This window comes from Abramis brama (genome assembly GCF_963993115.1).
Source record: "Abramis brama genome assembly, chromosome: 22".
NCBI classification, from domain to species: domain Eukaryota; kingdom Metazoa; phylum Chordata; class Actinopteri; order Cypriniformes; family Leuciscidae; genus Abramis; species Abramis brama.
Window position 1 is genome coordinate 33,608,916 of NC_139984.1, and position 18,072 is coordinate 33,626,987.

At 40.0% G+C, this 18,072-nt stretch overlaps 1 protein-coding gene across 1 annotated transcript in view; it reads right to left on the reverse strand.

Annotated features, from left to right (window-relative positions):
- Nucleotides 1-18,072, reverse strand: part of col24a1 (collagen type XXIV alpha 1 chain) — a 100,940-nt gene that overhangs the window by 12,321 nt on the left and 70,547 nt on the right. Inside the window, exons 32-49 of the mRNA XM_084098093.1 lie at nucleotides 16,293-16,346; nucleotides 14,068-14,121; nucleotides 13,679-13,732; nucleotides 13,390-13,443; nucleotides 12,831-12,884; nucleotides 10,835-10,942; nucleotides 9,868-9,921; nucleotides 9,105-9,212; nucleotides 7,902-7,955; nucleotides 7,627-7,680; nucleotides 7,375-7,431; nucleotides 7,176-7,229; nucleotides 5,877-5,930; nucleotides 4,121-4,174; nucleotides 3,599-3,652; nucleotides 2,663-2,770; nucleotides 2,079-2,186; nucleotides 1,485-1,592 (exon numbers count right to left, since the gene is read on the reverse strand). Coding sequence (XP_083954219.1) covers nucleotides 1,485-1,592; nucleotides 2,079-2,186; nucleotides 2,663-2,770; nucleotides 3,599-3,652; nucleotides 4,121-4,174; nucleotides 5,877-5,930; nucleotides 7,176-7,229; nucleotides 7,375-7,431; nucleotides 7,627-7,680; nucleotides 7,902-7,955; nucleotides 9,105-9,212; nucleotides 9,868-9,921; nucleotides 10,835-10,942; nucleotides 12,831-12,884; nucleotides 13,390-13,443; nucleotides 13,679-13,732; nucleotides 14,068-14,121; nucleotides 16,293-16,346 — 1,245 coding nt within the window. The remainder of the gene's footprint in view (nucleotides 1-1,484; nucleotides 1,593-2,078; nucleotides 2,187-2,662; nucleotides 2,771-3,598; nucleotides 3,653-4,120; nucleotides 4,175-5,876; nucleotides 5,931-7,175; nucleotides 7,230-7,374; nucleotides 7,432-7,626; nucleotides 7,681-7,901; nucleotides 7,956-9,104; nucleotides 9,213-9,867; nucleotides 9,922-10,834; nucleotides 10,943-12,830; nucleotides 12,885-13,389; nucleotides 13,444-13,678; nucleotides 13,733-14,067; nucleotides 14,122-16,292; nucleotides 16,347-18,072) is intronic.

Consider the following 18,072-nt stretch of genomic DNA (forward strand, 5'->3'; position numbering starts at 1 on the left):
ATGGCGGCGCCCATCTTGGGACGAGACACTGGAATGGCGACGCCCATCTTGGGACGAGACACTGGAATGGCGGCGGCCATCTTGGGACGAGGCTCTTGAATGTCAGTGGCCATCTTGGGAAGAGGCTCTGGAATGGCGGCGGCCAACTTGGGACGAGGCTCTGGAATGGCGGCGGCCATCTTGGGACGAGGCTCTGGAATGGCGGCGGCCATCTTGGGAAGAGACTCTGGAATGGCGGCCATGATGGCTGAAGGCTCATTGGTTGAAGCAGGAACTTGGAGTAGAGCTATACATAGGCGAACGTACTCTCTCCACGAGTAGTTACCCATTTCCGGTAGGTCCAATAATAGGTCACCCTGTGCTCCAACCCAGTACATGGTCTTGAGGCTGGTATCATTTAAGGCTCGTAGTTTTTAAATATATTATATTATTTTAAGTTAGTTTATTTTGTTTTAAGTAACAGAAACCTGTTATTTGAACTTACTAAAACAGAAACGTTTTTCCTTAGTGCTGTTCGCGTACAGATCACAATTCTGTCAAAACGATCCCCGTTCACACGGATCTGCGAAAACGACTAAAAGCGCTGTATTCTGCTGTCAGGCCAGTAGATGGCGATGTAATGAAACACATAACACGCATGTGCATGACAGATTTGTTTTTTTGTAGTTTACACGGAGACAATAACGCTATAGGTTTCAAAAACCTACACATTCAAACCAAGCTGTTACCTTCCAGACCGGAAGTCTCTCTTGAACCCAACACGGAAGTGACTTAAACTGCAATTCATCGACTGGCCACTAGAGACCAAAAGAGAGTCAATCCCATAGACCCCCATGTTAAAATGCCCAACTCTACAGCAGAAATAAACATGTTTATAGTCTGGTACAAAAAGTGTTTTTGCCCTTCATGACGACTGTGAGGGGGTGAATGTTTTTATAACTCATCCGTTTAAATTATATTAAGCCTTAAAGTTCTGCATAATTAAGGGGCGTGGCCATTTGAGTGACAGGTGGATTGCCGCTGATGTCACTACTAGCCGTTTGTCTGCTGTCTGTTAGCGTCACCTCAGCTAATCCGCCTCGCTGCACATTTTAGTTTATCCGGGAGTGACGTGCGGCCAAGACGGCGACGACCGGCTCCGCCCACTTTGGGCTTAAAAAATGCTCTTCAGAAACACTACGGGTGACGTCACGCACACTACGCCCATATTTTTTTACAGTCTATGGTTTAAACCTGTTTTCAAAAGTTTGTATTTTCCCCACACAGCAACATAGTGTTGGCCCAGATCGGATGTGGAATCGGATGTGGGCCGGATCTGGGCCGACACTATGTTTCTGTCTGGGTCAAGCTCCCAAAACGCTGTTATCGAGTAAAAAAACGTGCAAAATGCATAAAAAGTGTCCAGTTTTTAGTGTAAACGCCCCTGTCAGGCAGAGAGGCTCATGGGAGATTGAGTTCTGCACAAATGAAACAGAAACACTCACTGGTTCTCCTTTGGCTCCTTGCTCTCCCTTCATGCCCTGGTCTCCCGTCACTCCCTCCATGCCCTTCACACCCGCAGGTCCTCGATCGCCCAGTAAACCCGTCTCACCCTGCAGAGGTCAAAGGTCATCAAGTGCTTAGCATCATTGCATTGTGGGATTCACTGCACATTTTGGCCATTAAAGGTGCAGTGTGTAATTATTAGCGTCATCTAGTGGTGAGGTTGTGAATTGCAACCAACAGAAGTTACGGCGCCGACAGGAAGTGATGTCGTCGTCTGAGACAGCAGAGAGTAGCCAGTTAAACAATGAGGTTTCTTTACAAAGATAAATTAAGAAATTAGGTTTACTTAATTATTCAGTAAAATGATATGTTATTGTGAATATTATTGTCACTTGTTCATCATTGTGTCAGTGTTTTATTCGCTGACTTTAGCTAGCTTCTTATCATGAAGAACAACATAGTGACGAAACGCATTTGTCCGTTCAGGGCCACTGTAGAAACATGTCGATGATATATGCTCCTAAATATTACACAATGCACCTTTAAGTACATTATCAAGGTAACACTAGGAAACAGAAGGAATAAGTTTTGACCTTTAACCCCTCTGGTCCTCTCTCTCCGACAGCACCTGGAAGACCGAGCTCCCCCCGCGGGCCGGGAAGCCCCGCCCTCCCCTCTAGACCGCTGTCACCACGGTGACCCTGCAAACACACGTCAATCAAAGCGTCAATCAAAAAAATAACAGTTTTTTGGAGAAATAAATGAGTTTTTGAAGTTGCAAATGAAGAAAAAAAAAGAAAAAAGTGTTATTTTTTTAAGTTGTAAATGAACATTATTTGAGTGCATTTTATAAGAAAAAATTATTTAACAAAGATTTTTCGAAAAAACAACAACGATTTTTACAATAAATAAATCTTTTTCATTCAAAATTTCATATTTATATTTATTCAATTCGTCACTTGCCATTTAGAATTATTTGTGAAATTTATGAGCAGTTTCTGAGTGAAAATTGTTTCAACGTAAATCCTACAGCAAACCTTTTTTCTGTGAACATGTGAGATACAAGTTTCAGACACGTTTAAGATACTGTATGTTACAGTAGCACATGGAAATAGTCGCTTGTCTCTCTATATCTCTATATCAATAGACGAGTGTGTGTTGATTATTTCACACTCACTGTTCGGCCTTTCGATCCAGGGAGACCCTGTAAACCTGGAAGACCGGGAAGCCCGTCGGATCCCGGATACCCGTCTGTCCCTCTGGGCCCCGGAAAACCCACCGGACCCTAGAGACGGGATGGAAGTGAAAAGCATGAGAGAGTCACATGACCACAGGGGGCGGGCCCGAAGCCCTAAAATTATACTTCTTTTTTTTTTTGTCCAGAAAGCTTATTTTATTTCATTTTGATCATATTTTTTCTATATTTTAATGCAATTTTTTTTGGGGAGATTTTTTGTTCTTTTTTATTTGATTTAACTTTAAATCACTAGATTTAATCAATAAATAATAAATAAATAGTAATTTAGTAATTTAAGCACATTCCTCACATTCTTTCTACTTAAATTCAAAATAACTCACAATTTCATGCATAACCGTTTTTTAATCCAGCTCAAAATATCTTACATTGTGTGTCTTTGTCGACCTCTTGTGGAAAAATAATAATATAAGATGATATTTCATGAGTCTAGATGGCCTTATAGCTCTATATGAGCAAATGAGCTGTTCCTCTGGGTCCTAAAGCCAGTTCGCTTCAGTCTGCATTCAGATACACATGTAGACATTATACAATCATTTTTTGGTAAAGCATTTTTAGTTTGAATTGAGCATTTTTATGTTTTTCTATGTGAACTGAAGCATTCCTCACATTCCTTTCATTCCTAAGGGGGTCAAACTGACCCGAGACGGAAGAATTTGTTACTTTTTTAAATTTCAACCACAAAACTCCTTAAATCCATTAATTTTTTGGTGTGTATTCGTGGTTCAAGTGCAACAAAAGTCCTGGGTTCTCGGACACCTCTGATGAACACTCAATTTTTTTAAAAAAATTCCAAAAGAATTTCCGGGTCAGAATGACCCGAGGGAAGGATGAAGGTTAAGTTTGAAGAACACACACCTCAAGACCTGGAGCTCCAGCGAGACCTCGGGATCCTTTCTTACCGGCGAGTCCCTAAAACACACACACATAAACTTATTTCACACCTTCTCATTAATCTCTGTTACATAAGAATGTTTTGTACGAGTTAAAAGAACATTCGTGATGAAGAATCTGCTCTAATCCTCTCTTATTGAAGCACCAGATTCCTGTAAAGCTCAGCAAAGGCTGATACGTTCGAATAAAGTCGCACTGGGTGGCCAAACACACTCTGTGTGTGTTTCTCTCAGTCTATATGTGAGCTGTGTGACGGTGAATGTGTTTACAGGAGCTTAGGCTGGATTTGCCATCATTAAATACACACACATTATTTTTATATGACGGTGGTGAACGGCCACTGATAATGTTGACTATAGACTTACTCTAAAACATTTTTAGACATGCTATGCTGAACATTAAACACTAGCATACTCTCTATGTACACTGCATACTACTTTTAATACTAAAACTCACACTCACACACACACACACACACACACTGACCTGAATTCCCTTCTCGCCCTGGGGTCCTGCTTCACCCGGAAGCCCAGGAGATCCCTGGAAAATAATGAAAATTTCTCTCTTTAATTTGATTATGCAGTGTGATGATGTGACGCTGGTCCACAGGCGTGAGGCCAGGCTCCAAAATTAACCTTATGAAAGCCTGCAAACATTGGCTTTGGTAAGTTCAAATCTTCCAGGAACCTAATTATGAAAGTTATGCAATAAAAGCCTCTGCTGCAGATCCTAGACAGCATCTTAAGGTTCTGATTAGGGGTGTCCATGGTTAACCGATTAACCGATTAACCGTTAAAAATTGCGTAACCGAGTGAAACATTTTGCTCGGTTAAGTGGCGTCAATGGCGTGCACTGAATTTAGTTGTAATACATTTTTGCACCACCAGAGACCGCTAGACCAGTTTTCTAATATGAAGCGGGCAAAGAAAGCGCGCGTCCGAGAGTGAAGGCTGTGCGAGAGTGAAGGCTGTGCGCGAGCGTGCGCGAGCCAGAAACAAACATAGTATCCGCGCCACTGATGGCAGCACAATAATATCTGTCTGCAGAGCCGCAGAGCCACAGCTTTACCCCAGCAGTTTTACCTCGAGCATGCGCAATTTCATCACAACAGTTTTACCCGCAGAGTCCGTTTACCGTTACATTAACCCATACAATTTGTATTATGCATTTCCTAAACATGTACTTGCTAATCAAACACTTTATCTGAACAAACTACTAATCTATAAAACACAATCGGTCTTCCGACCTTTTACTATTGTGTTGATATGCGCGAGGGAGAGAGAGCAATACAGCGCTCGTGTTGTTTGAAGGCGGTGAGAGTGCGCGCGCGCGGCCGGGGCTCTCTCACTGTTTGTTCTTGCGCCCTGTCCACTGATCTAAATAATTATACGACGACTTATTTGTTCCCTCGTTTTAATAAATCGTGGACACGTTGAACAAATTCCCTCCCTCATTTTGATTTAACGAATTACAACGTGGCCAAAAACAGTTTGATACTATTAATTAGTGAATGCTAAAGACCTATTTTTTGTGAATTGGTGAATATTCAGGTGAATTATTTCGTGGCCACGAATTAATAATAATTATTAAACTGTTTTTCTTACCTGTGAAGATAGCTCTTCAGTGAAGGCCGACTATTCTCGTACAGCTTTTTATTCCTTTTTTTGGTGTGTGTGTGTGTGTGTGAACGGGTATTCAGGTGAATTGTTTCGTGGCCACGAATTAATAATACCTCCGCACGTTTTACAAGACCCTTCTCGATCGCAGCAGCAACGAGCACTTTGATCACTTGATTTAAAAAACAAAACATTTCAGCGCTAGATCGCCAAAAAAAAAAAAAAAAAAAAAAAAACGAACGAAATGAATGCTCTGCTAGTTAACTGGAGATGTTTTGTTTATTTGTATTGGTATTCCTGCCGCGAGATGTTTCAAAAGTGGTGGGGACAATACAATATCGACCTTAGAAAATAGTGGTGGGGTCGTGGGGATATGTGACTCACCCGCAAATTACGCCTATCTCGGGGTTGCGGCGCGCACACTATGGTTAACCGAGTATTAACCGCTAAGGGCCTCGGTTAACGGTTAATGAAAAACTTGAAAACGTGCAGCCCTAGTTCTGATGCGAAGGCACATGCAACTGTGAGATGAACTCTAGAGCACTTCTGATGAGCATCACACACTAGTTGCTGCCTATGTAGAATACTCCAAATCTGCTGCTCACTAGGGTCTGTGTCACACTTACAGGAGATCCCTGCTGACCAAGGGCTCCCCGAGCGCCTGTGACCCCTGCGTGACCCTAAAACAGACACACACACACACACACACACACACACACACACACACACACACATAATGTCAGGATAATGTCAGAAGAACAAACAACATGAGATTGCAACTGCAAAAGTCACCGACACTATGCTAGGAGTTGCTATGCAGTCACTGAGTGATTTTTATCAAGTCTCTGTGCGGTTGCTAGGGTGTTGCTATGCCGTTGTTGAGAAATTCTGAGGTTTTTTAAACAAGTTGCTGAGTGGTTGCTAAGGTGTTACTATGCATTTGTTGAGGCATTCTGAGTTGTTTTTAATCATGTTGCTGTGTGGTTTCTAGGGTGTTGCTATGCCGTTGCTGAGGCGTTCTAAGTGATTTTTAACATGTTGCTGTGTGGTTGCTAGGGTGTTGCTATGCAGTTGTTGAGGTGTTCTGAGTTGTTTTTAATCATGTTGTTGTATGGTTACTAGGGTGTTGCTATGCAGTTGCTGATGTGTTCTGAGAGTTTATTTTATCATGTTACTGTTGGGTTACTAGGGTGTTGCTATGCAGTTGCTGATGTGTTCTGAGAGTGTTTTTTCATGTTGATGTGTGGTTCCTAGGGTGTTGCTATGCATTTTCTAATGCTTTCTGAAAGTTTTTCTATCATGTTGCTCTGTGGTTGCTGTGGTGTTTCTATGCAGTTGCTGAGGTGTTCTGAGAGTTTGTTTTATCATGTTACTGTTGGGTTACTAGGGTGTTGCTATGCATTTGCTGATATGTTTTGAGAGTTTGTTTTATCATGTTGCTGCATGGTTACTAGGGTGTTGCTATGCAGTTGCTGATGTGTTCTAAGAGAGTGTTTTATCATGTTGCTGTGCGGTTGCTAGGGTGTTGCTATAAACAAAAATAAGCGGTTTCACTTTATTTTGATAAATAAAGCCTTTAACACATTCTGTTGTCTAGAAGTAACATTGCACCTACATGTCTACTAACTCTCATTTGAGTGTTAGTAGAGTATTAGTAGACTGGTAGGGTTAGGGTTAGAATAAGTTGACATGTACTTGCAATCACAATAAAGATGTAGGAGCATCACAATAAAGAGTTATCAGATATTAAGCAGACAGTACACTAATACTCTAATGAGAGTTAGTTGACATGTAGTTGCAAAGTTACTTATAGTCAACAGAATGTTACAAAGGGACCATCAAAATAAAGTGTTACCAAATAAGCTAGTTAGTGAACAGAAATGTTTTTTCCAAAGCATGAAATACCTCTTTACAGAGACACTAACCTGATATCCATTATCTCCTGGTTCCCCACGTTCACCTTTCTCTCCTAGAGTGCCCTGTAAACACACACACACACACACACACACTGATATGTTGTTTTATTTCTTCATCATAGAGATGTAAATATCACCGGCTCTTTATTTTGTGATTTCAGTCCAGATGTTCAACAAAAACAGGAAGTTAAAGGAAATTAAGACCTACTGGTTCACCTAAGGGCCCGGGTGGTCCTGCCGTTTTACTGTCTTCTCCTGGGTAGCCCTGAAAAAACACACATAATCAAACTCAGAATGGATTTTTTTTCCACCAATTATAGATGCTTTCACAATATGATTTACTGCTTTAGCTGATTTGCATAGACTGCATAGAGTTTTAAGCATTATATGTACTAATTTAACCCAAATTAGACATTTAGACTGAGATTTTTGTTCAAGATATCAAATCATGTTGTACAACCTTTTCTCCCTTCGGTCCCGGGGGGCCTGCTGGACCTTGCTTTCCAGTGTGACCCTATGGATAAGATAAAAATAGATCATTTTCTTGTCTAATGCTAATTAATATTCTTTTGAGAATGGTGATAGGCTGGCTGGGCTGATTAATTGGCAGACATTTGATATAATCAATCGATAATTATGGAAAAGCGATACTTTAGGGCTTCACTCCCAAAATGATCTGCTAGTTTAAGTGTTTGTTTTTGTAAGCATTCTCAAATGCATATTTTTGCAACTCACGGCGTAACCTTGCAGTCCCGGCTCTCCCTGAGGTCCCATAACTCCAGGTCGACCCTGCAAGGCAATGAACAAAACACACACGTACGTTAGCTTGTGTTTGGTGGCAAATAACCGGCTAAAAATAACCCAAGCGTTTCCTGTCAGCAATATTGTCCTGAAAAACATATTATTGGATGGTGTCTTAAAAAAATGACTCCTGCTGCTCATCCCATTATGGCTCCTTGGAAAAGCATTCGCTTATGAAAACAAGATGCTAGGTTCCCTAACAACGCTTGTTTTTAGATGTACTCGATGTCGTTAAACACTGTTAAATCCCAGACATTTTTCCTGCTTATAAATTCCAGCCTAAAACCACCAAATCAGCAGGCGCTTAACTGCATTATACAAGAAAAGCGGATTAGACCCTAGTATCTCTAACGACATTAGTGTAAATCCCATCAAAAATCTTTGGTTCAATTCCAAATCCTGCTAATGTTTACACACACCTTAATTGATCCAGTAAAGGCAGACAGTTTGAGGGTAAAACTCGTTCTCAGCATGTTAAAGAGCCTGAGGACATTATTACGCTTCTGTAACTCACTGGTTCAGCTCATACAGCAATTATTTTTAAAACCCAATTAATTTAACACTAGGTAACACTAGTTTTCTAATGCATTTTTAAGAAAAATGTATTGCTTATTGTTAGTTAATGCTTTAACTAATGTTAACAAATGAGTGACACCAATTTAACCAGCAAATTTAACAATTTAAGGCAACAATTATTTATATAATACACCATTATCTAAGCTGGACTGTGACACTACTTTCTTCTGGAAACAAACTTTTTTCCATTATTTTCCTGTTATCTCTGCAAAGCTGCTTTGAAACACTCTGTATTGTAAGAAGTGCTATATAAATAACTCTGACTTGACTTGACTATCTAGGACTCCCCCAGTAGTGCAATCAAACACAGCAACACAATGCAGTTTAATGTTAAGGTTGTGGGTTCAAGCTACACAACATTCCCGAATTTCCCCTTGTTAATGAATCCAGTGCATCATTTCTCTGATTCGGACTGTATTGCTATTGAAGGCTTCGTGATGGTGATCAGGATACTGATTAATGGTAATCATCTTTGGGATTTGCACAGCCAATTCTCAATCTCAAGCTCAAAAGACTTGGAGAAAGAGTGTAGGGATGTGTTAAAGGAGAAAGCACACTAACTGCGGGTCCTCTGGTTCCACGAGCACCTTTGAGTCCTCTCTCCCCAATCTGTCCGATTTCACCCGGCGAACCCATTTCTCCCAGTTGACCCGGCGGACCTTTTTCACCCTACCAAAGAGGAAGATGAAAATATCAAAGGGAAGGACTGGTCTACATTATTTACATGTATAGACGACGAGATAAATGCGAATTTAATGTGAAAATAAATAGCAAGACGTGTCCCAAACAAGACAAGACCAAGAAGAGCTTGTTATTAAGGGGTGATGTGAAAAGTAGGTAACACTTTCAGTAAGGTCTCATTTGTTAATGTATTAACTAACATGAGCTGACTGAGCAAACGTCACAGTGAAATGGTCAAAAAAACATTTTGCTCGATTTTAGTTAAAATATACATTTGTTCATTGTTAGTTCATATCAGTTCACAGTGCATTAACTAATGTTAACATATACAACTTTAAATTCTAATTCTGCATTAATAAATGCTGAAATTAACAATAACAATGACTGATAAATGCTGTATAAGTGTTGTTCATTGTTAGTTCATGTTAACTAATGCAGTTAACTAGTTTTAACAAACGAAACCTTAAGGAGTACCACAGGGCTCTATTCGAGGTCCATTTTATTTCTGACAGAATACTCCAGATTGAAAACACTTCAGTCTCTCCTCTTGTGCACTTAAAATGTAGAGGTTCCTCATATTGCTTTGATGTAATTTAATGCAATTTTGTGGCTTTAATTAATGTTGATCCAGAAACGCTGGTACCTTCTTTCCTGGACGTCCACGGATGCCCGGCAGACCCTGTTTGCCCTCGGGTCCCTGATATAGAAACATCTGCTTTAACTTCACATCATCACGAGAAATTTCAGAACATCTCACAACAGACTTGCATTATCTAAAGAGCTGATTGGAGAAATTTCATCTGAACATGTTCCACCACAACTAAATGAGACAAATGCATTATATTATATTATATTATATTATATTATATTTATTATATTAATTCTTTATTCCAGACCCTTAGGTCCATATCACAAAGTAAAAGAAACAGAAAGAAAAGAATAACATACAACCATAGATTTGCACACCACAAAAAAAGCTTTTCTTACTTAGTATTTTTGTCTTGTTTCCAGTCCAAATATCAAACATTTCTTAAATCCCGTCTGCCAATGGGGTCAGAAAAATAATGTTGTTTCTGTTTGAATTAAGATTATATTTCTGACCCCATTGGCAGATAATTTTGCTTGTTTTAAGCATCAACTCACTTCATTTTTATTTATTTCCCCAGAAAACAGGACATAATATCTTATGCAATTTTACTTATCTAGTAAATGCATCTTGATTGAAGAAATGTTTGATATTGGGACTGGCATCAAGACAAAAATACTAAGTAAGAAAAGCATTTTTTGCAGTGTACACACCAAACATTATTTTAGAACATACAAACTTGAGTTCGAGTGCTTCCAGAACCAGAAGGAATAACTTGTATCACTTGATATAGGATCATTTAAGATCATTATGATTGTATTTCTCGAATCACCCAATCGACTACATATACTTCCTTAACACAGTATGCAATGAAGGAACATCACTAGATACGAACATTTGTCTTGCACTTGTTTAAGCAAAATTCTTAATGCATCATTAAATGCCACCTGAAGATTTACTATATCTACACCATAGATGTGCCGTGTAAAACATATATGCACTGCATCACTCTTTCATCACTAACCGGGAAGCCTTTTTTCCCAGGATCTCCAGAAAGTCCTGGTGGGCCGGAGTCACCGATCTCGCCCCGTTCCCCGGCTTCTCCCATTGGTCCACGGTCACCTGGCTCACCCTAAGAAGCGAGAAAACAATAAAATTATAAATTACATAAAAAGTATTTCCAATAATGAGTAGGTTTAGGTACAATGATTTTAGGAATCATCATAACTTTGTCTTTAACATCAACCTATCTAGGGACTATGGATAAAAATTAGTCAATTTTGGCTAAATCTGCCACATTTTACATATTTCTTATGTGTATTGTCCATGATTAAATAAACAAAGAAAGAAAGAATAATATGCCAAATGAAACACAAGTGCATTCTGGGCAAACCAAAGTTTTTACAAAACAAATACGCAGGGAAAAACGGTGTAGGATTTACTTTGAAACAATTTTCATTTAGTAATTGCTATAGAAATTGCTCTTAATGTGCAATACAATACAAAACAATTTTATATAGCATGTTTAAAACAACTGGTGTTGACCAAAGTGCTTTATGTGTTAATAGTGATAACAGGAGATTACAGTAACAGAGAGTGTTTGGGCTTTACAGCAGCTCTAGAATAAAGTTATTGTCCAGATAAAGTTAGTTTTGATTGATTCACTTCCGTTGCAAAGATCATTAGTTATTAACTTAGGGCTCGCTAACACGACACCGTTCTAACAGAGACAGAAAACTTTTAGGGCCCTATTTTAACGATCTGAAACGCAAGTGTCAAAGCGCAAAGCGCAAGTAACTTTGTGGGCGGGTCTTGGCGCTGTTGCTATTTTCCCAGCGGGATAAATGACTCTTGCGCCAGGCGCAAATCTAAAATGGGTTGGTCTGAAGTAGCTTCATTATTCATAGGTGTGGTTTGGGCGTAACGTGAAATAAACCAATCAGAGCGTCATCTCACATTCCCTTTAAGAGCAGACGCGCTTTGTTCTAAAGCGGATTCCTATTATAACGGCGGATTTGCCAGACGCGCGCCAGGAGCGGTTCACAGCCAAGGAGAGCAACGCTCTCGTCAGGGACGTTGGGGATGGAGAAACCCACCCAAATTAACTTCGGTTAAAAAGGTGTATGATAATTTGGGTAAATGTGTAAGCTAGATGTATGCTTTTATAATAAATTGTCTATCTATCTATCTATCTATCTATCTATCTATCTATCTATCATAATAATGTATGATTTGCAAAAATGAAAACTGCTGCTTCTGTGTAGATGAGAGAATCAAAGTGTATGCGCGTTGTGCACACGCTACATTGATTATGGCCAAGCATGCGCCCTTAAAATAGCATATGAATAACATGCGCAACGCGCCACTGACTTTAAACTATTTTTTCCTGGTTAGTGGCGCAATTGTTTTCTAAACCTGCAAAATAGCATGAAGGAACGTTTGCGCCGGAACACGCCTCCTTTTTTGCGCTGAACCGCCCAGGGAGCGCAAGTTCATTCCCTAGTTTAGCGACGTGCTTCTGTGGAGGGAAAAGCGCGCTTTGCGCGGGTGCAAAATAGGAATGATACATGCGTCAGTGTACAAAGTCAATTGCGCTGGGTGGAAGATAGGGCCCATAATGCGTTATGGCCGTTCATTCGCACGATAACAGTGTTTGGAGCTCGAGAACACAAACCTTGAAACAGGTTTCAAAGTGCAAGCGTTGAAAATTTTAGAAAAAGTTCTCATCTCCGCTTAAACTTAAAAAATGCAAACCTGTGTAAACGCTGATGGCGTCCACATGCGTATCACGTTCAGTCTATAGGTATGAGCGTTTGAATATATGTGCGCAGGCGTGTAGTCTTTCTCTACAAACTGACCTCAACAAATTAATTGTCTGGCCTTCAAAATTCATAATACAGATTATTTTGTCGCTTTCGCGTATCCATGTGAACTGGAAACACTCTGATAGCGTTTTATCTGTACAGAGGTGAAGGGAAGGAGGGGAGACACTAGTTGGAGAAACTTCAGGACAATCTCACCTTTGGTCCATCCTTCCCCTGATGCCCGTCTTCTCCGGGTGGCCCTGGAGGACCCTAAGACAAACGGTAACAGATTTAGAAAAGCATCATGGGATTGATCCCCAATGCTGATACTGCAGCAGAAATGTGCTTTTCTGGAGGACATTACTGCCATCTTTATTTGTGTAAGCAAATCAACACACCTGATTGCAGTTTTAGCGAGATTACGAATACATATTTTACAGTTTGAATAACACATCAGAATTTTTTTTCCACAAGGCAGTAATGAGAATGAGATTTATGATTTATTTCTTTTGAATTTAGGATGAAATATGAGCCGGATAAATTCATGACAGGCTTCACCCGATGTCATAATATCCCATAACAAACACAGAGAATTGCTTGAATAATTGCGTAACCGGAGACAAAGACGTTCAGTGTGTGTGAGCGAGAGGACGGCCCGAGGGTCCGGCTGTCAGATTATTGACACTGTTCGGCTCACGTCAGTTAAAGCAATAAAAACACACTGATGGATCACGTTCACTTGGACATTCTGGAGTCGGTGTGGCTTTAGACTCACTCTGATGCCCAGTTGGCCCAGTTCACCTTCTTCTCCAACAGGGCCCATTTCACCCTGGAAACAGATAGACAGACACAGTTGCCAAACGCCAATAAATCTCACTTTGATACTGTTATTATTATTAAAGCTTGTCAGTGTAAATCATCTGATTCCATTGCATTTCATTGCAAACAGCAGCTTGAACAATGTCTCCTTTTGCGTTCAACGGAAGAATTTAAATACGGAAATTCAACGGAATACATTTTTGGATAAACAATCCCTTTAAGAGTTTTAAGACGGTCTGTCTCACCTTGAGTCCAGGTTCACCCACGGGCCCCTGCTCTCCTTCAGGTCCTGGAGGTCCCTGAGCACGCACAAAAGAGGGAAAATCACAAGACGACGAGAACTAAAGGTCATATTTCAGACCCAAAACACATTAAGCTACCCTGCAACATAATTAATTTACTAAAAATAATCAAATTGTGCTATTATTGACTTTTCTGCAGTGTAATGTGTTGTGTTACACTCCATAGGGTGCCTATCTTATGTAATCTATTGAATTTAACGGTAATATGTAACTCGGATCAGTCTGATTGTACTGTATTATCCTTTATTTAATTTTCAAATGCATATTTTACTACATAATTGGATGCAGGAGAACACTGTTATACACTTCAATATGTTTATTGTAGGAAATACCTCGTGACCTTGCTCTCCATCTGGTCCCGCGTCCCCCGGAGGGCCTCTGGACCCCTAAACGATCAAAACCAAACAGTCGTATTCAAATAAATATGAAATAAATATGAAATCATGCACAATTCCCAAAAAACAATCATGAATTGCTCATAAACAGTTCTGCTCGGTCTTGTTCTGCTCATATAAATCAGATTTACACGTGTCGCCCTTGGTGCTGAACGCGTTCAAGAGACACTGTTAAAAGTCTTTCATCTGCTGTCAGAGCGGCTGATTACATGTTTAGACGTAATTACACGAAACACTTACGCACAATGATGGAAATGCCATGAGGAGAAGCTCAACGAAGCCTCTGAGGCCTTCACATCGTGACTTATATTACACAATAAGCAGCAAAAACACCATGTAGAATGCGGCGACGATACACAGTACATTTCTGAAAGTTTAGCACATATGAACAACAATGTGTGATGCAAATGAACATCCTTCAGTTTATGCAGTTTTAGACCTTTATTTCAATGATTGTTTATATACAGTATATACAGGCACTTCAGCATGCACTATGTTCAAGCCCAAACATTTGTGTTTTATTTAAATACAACATGTGGTTAACTTGATCAGGTCAGTGTTGTCTTTGTTAACTCAAACTATTACATTTCTCATCAATTGAAATAAAGCTGAAATTAAATATAATTTAAATATTTAATGATTTTTTTTTTTATATTTAGAAATTCAGAAATGTTGCCTTGGCAACTAACTGAAATAAAATAAGTTTAAGTTAAAATATTAAAATTATACTTATTAATTGAAATAAAAAATGATTAATTAAAGGTGCTCTAAGCGATGTCACGCATTTTTTAGGCCAAAACATTTTTTGTCACATCCAGCAAACATCTCCTCACTATCCGCTCGCTGCCTGTCCCCTGAACACACTGTAAAAAACTCGGTCTCTGTAGACACCACAGGCTCCACAAAAAACAAAAACAAACTGGCCCAGCCTGGACCACGGAACATAACAAACAGTGTTCCAGCCAATAACCGACAAGAATGATGTGGGGGTGGGGGGTTGGTGTGCGTGCACATGAAGGGGGGTGTGGGGGGTGGAGGAGAGAGATTAGCATGAAGAGGGAAGTTAGCTAGAGGAGAGATGTCCTAACAACGACTTTAAACGTTAAAATTGTATATTCTTGAGAATTTTGATATGGCCGACACACGACCAAAGAGACGACGGGATGAGGAGGGAGGGGGAGTGGACGGGATGTGGAGGGAGGGGGAGTGGACGGGATGCGGAGGGAGGGGGAGTGGACGGGATGAGGAGGAGGGAGGGGGAGTGGACAGGATGAGGAGGGAGTGGGAGTGGACGGGATGAGGAGGGAGGGGGAGTGGGAGTGGACAGGATGAGGAGGGAGGGGGAGTGGACGGGATGAGGAGGGAGGGGGAGTGGACGGGAGGGGGAGTGGACGGGATGAGGAGGGAGGGGGAGTGGACAGGATGAGGAGGGAGGGGGAGTGGACGGGATGAGGAGGGAGGGGGAGTGGACGAGATGAGGAGGGAGTGGGAGTGGACGGGATGAGGAGGGAGGGGGAGTGGACGGGATGAGGAGGGAGGGGGAGTGGACGGGATGAGGAGGGAGGGGGAGTGGACGGGATGAGGAGGAGGGAGGGTTGAGCTAGCCTCCGTTTTGTTTGACAATACTTCGAACGTCAACAAGAAGTGACGTCACCCATATGAATAAAAATAAAATAGAAACATAGATGAAAAGATTTAAATGTAAATAAACAAGAAATTTGGCAAATAACTTAAGTTTAAGTTGAAATACTAAAATGACTAAAACTAAAACTCAAATATTATATAAATTAAAGCTATATAGAAATATAAAGGAAAAAAAAAACCAGGTCAGCGATGAAACTAAAACTAAAACCATTAAAACAATGTAGCTAATTAAAATTAAGCTGAATTAAAATAAATTAAATAAAATATAAATATTAGCTGAAAAACTTAAAGGTAAAATACTTACGATTTTTTTACAATTTGGCAACTTACTTAAAATAAGTTTGTTGTAATAGTAAAATTACTAAAACTGAAGGAACTAATTTATATACATATAAAATAGCACTATATGTGCCATGCAGAAGTCTTCTTAATTCTCTTTAATATAAAACACCCCCTTTTTTGTGCAAATGAGGCTCGTTTGAGAATGCAAACATATCGATTTGTGTTGTAATACTCACAGGTTCACCTGGAGGACCTTTTTCACCTGTGCTGCCGGGCGGACCTGCTTTACCCTGTAAAGCACACACACACACACACACACACCAATTATATGTGATTCATACACGTTTAGACTTTATACTTTTGAAACTTTTGAAAACGATACCATTATCGTCTCTGTGTAAACTATAAAAACGCTGATTTATGAAAATGGTGCTCCATGTTTATCACACGTTCAGTTTATAGACCTTCTGTAGCTCCGCCCCTTTTCAGCGCTGCGCTCGTTGTCTTTTGACTTCCGCTCTGTATTTTCACACCGATTTTGCGTGTTTATTAATGACCGGCTTGTTTTAAAATATTCCCGGCCGACTGACATTTGTTAAGTCATCGGCTTTAAACATTACAGTCCTCATGATAACTCTCGTTAACTTTACATTAAGTAAATCCACTTCAAAAGCTAATTACTCCTGGACAACAATGCCATAGAAATATACAGAGCGACCGCAAAAAGGAAGTTAAAAGACAATATTCTAAAGATGGCGGCGCCCTCGTTTCTCTGGCGCAGACATGGGCGCAGAAGGTCTATAGCTGCATATTGTTTCTTTACAAAGTGACATCGCCATCTACTGGTCTGACAGCAGAATACAGTCGTTATTTTTAGCCGTTTACGTGGATCCATGTGAATGTGGGTCGTTTTGACAAGGTTGTCGTCAGTACGTGAAAAACGTAAAGGAAAACCTTTTCCAGTGTAATCATCTGTTGCTTCATTTTAAAGGGGTGGTTGATTATGATTTGACTTTTCTAACTTTAGTTAGTGTGTAATGTTGCTGTTTGAGCATAAACAACATCTGCAAAGTTACGACGCTCAAAGTTCAAAGCAAAGGGAGATATTTGCTTTTAAAGAAATCAATTTTTAAGGACTACAACAAACGGCTGGTAGAGACTACACCACATTCCTCTCGGGATAGTGACATCACCAACCCTAAAATTTATATAAACCCCGCCCCCTGAACACGATTTATAGATTATCAAGACAGAATATGCTAATCAATGACTAGAAGATAACTACACATCAGCTGTATAAATTCATCAACTAACCGTTCAGAAATGTTGTCTACATGTTGTCACTTCTTCTTGAGTCTCTCCATCATTGTCTGACTCCGGTTTGAACATAAAAGGCTAAAAGTTTTTTACATTTTCAGTGCATGTGTGTGTGAGGTAATCAAAGCTGATAACACACACACACACACCAGCTCTTGTAGCTCCGCCCCTGTGCCGGGAGCAGCACCTCATTTGCATTTAAAGGGACAGACACACAAAAACGGTGTGTTTTTGCTCACCCTCAAAAAGTTCATTTTAACATGCTATTGCTATATAAAAATATCTGTGGGGTATTTATATAGCTAAAACTTCACACACACACTCTGGGGACATCGGAGACTTATTTTACATCTTGTGAAAAGGGCATTATAGCAACCCTTTAATTAAATCATGGCCACATTGAACTAATTCGTTCACTAGTATCGATTTAACCATGATTAAGTAAAACGAGGGAATGCATTAGTAAAGCGTGCTGTAATAGTAACTGTTCATTCGTGGCCCAGATATACACTTTCTTTCCCCACATGTCTCCATAATTTTGCAATATAAAAGAAACTTAGATCTATATTTGTTAATTAAATGTATATATATATATGTAGACGAACAGGGAACGATAAGTTTGTGTTTGTTTCTATAATGGGAATTTAACAGTGTTTCTTCTCTTATTCTCATCACGTTCACTCTCAGTTCTGGGTTTAA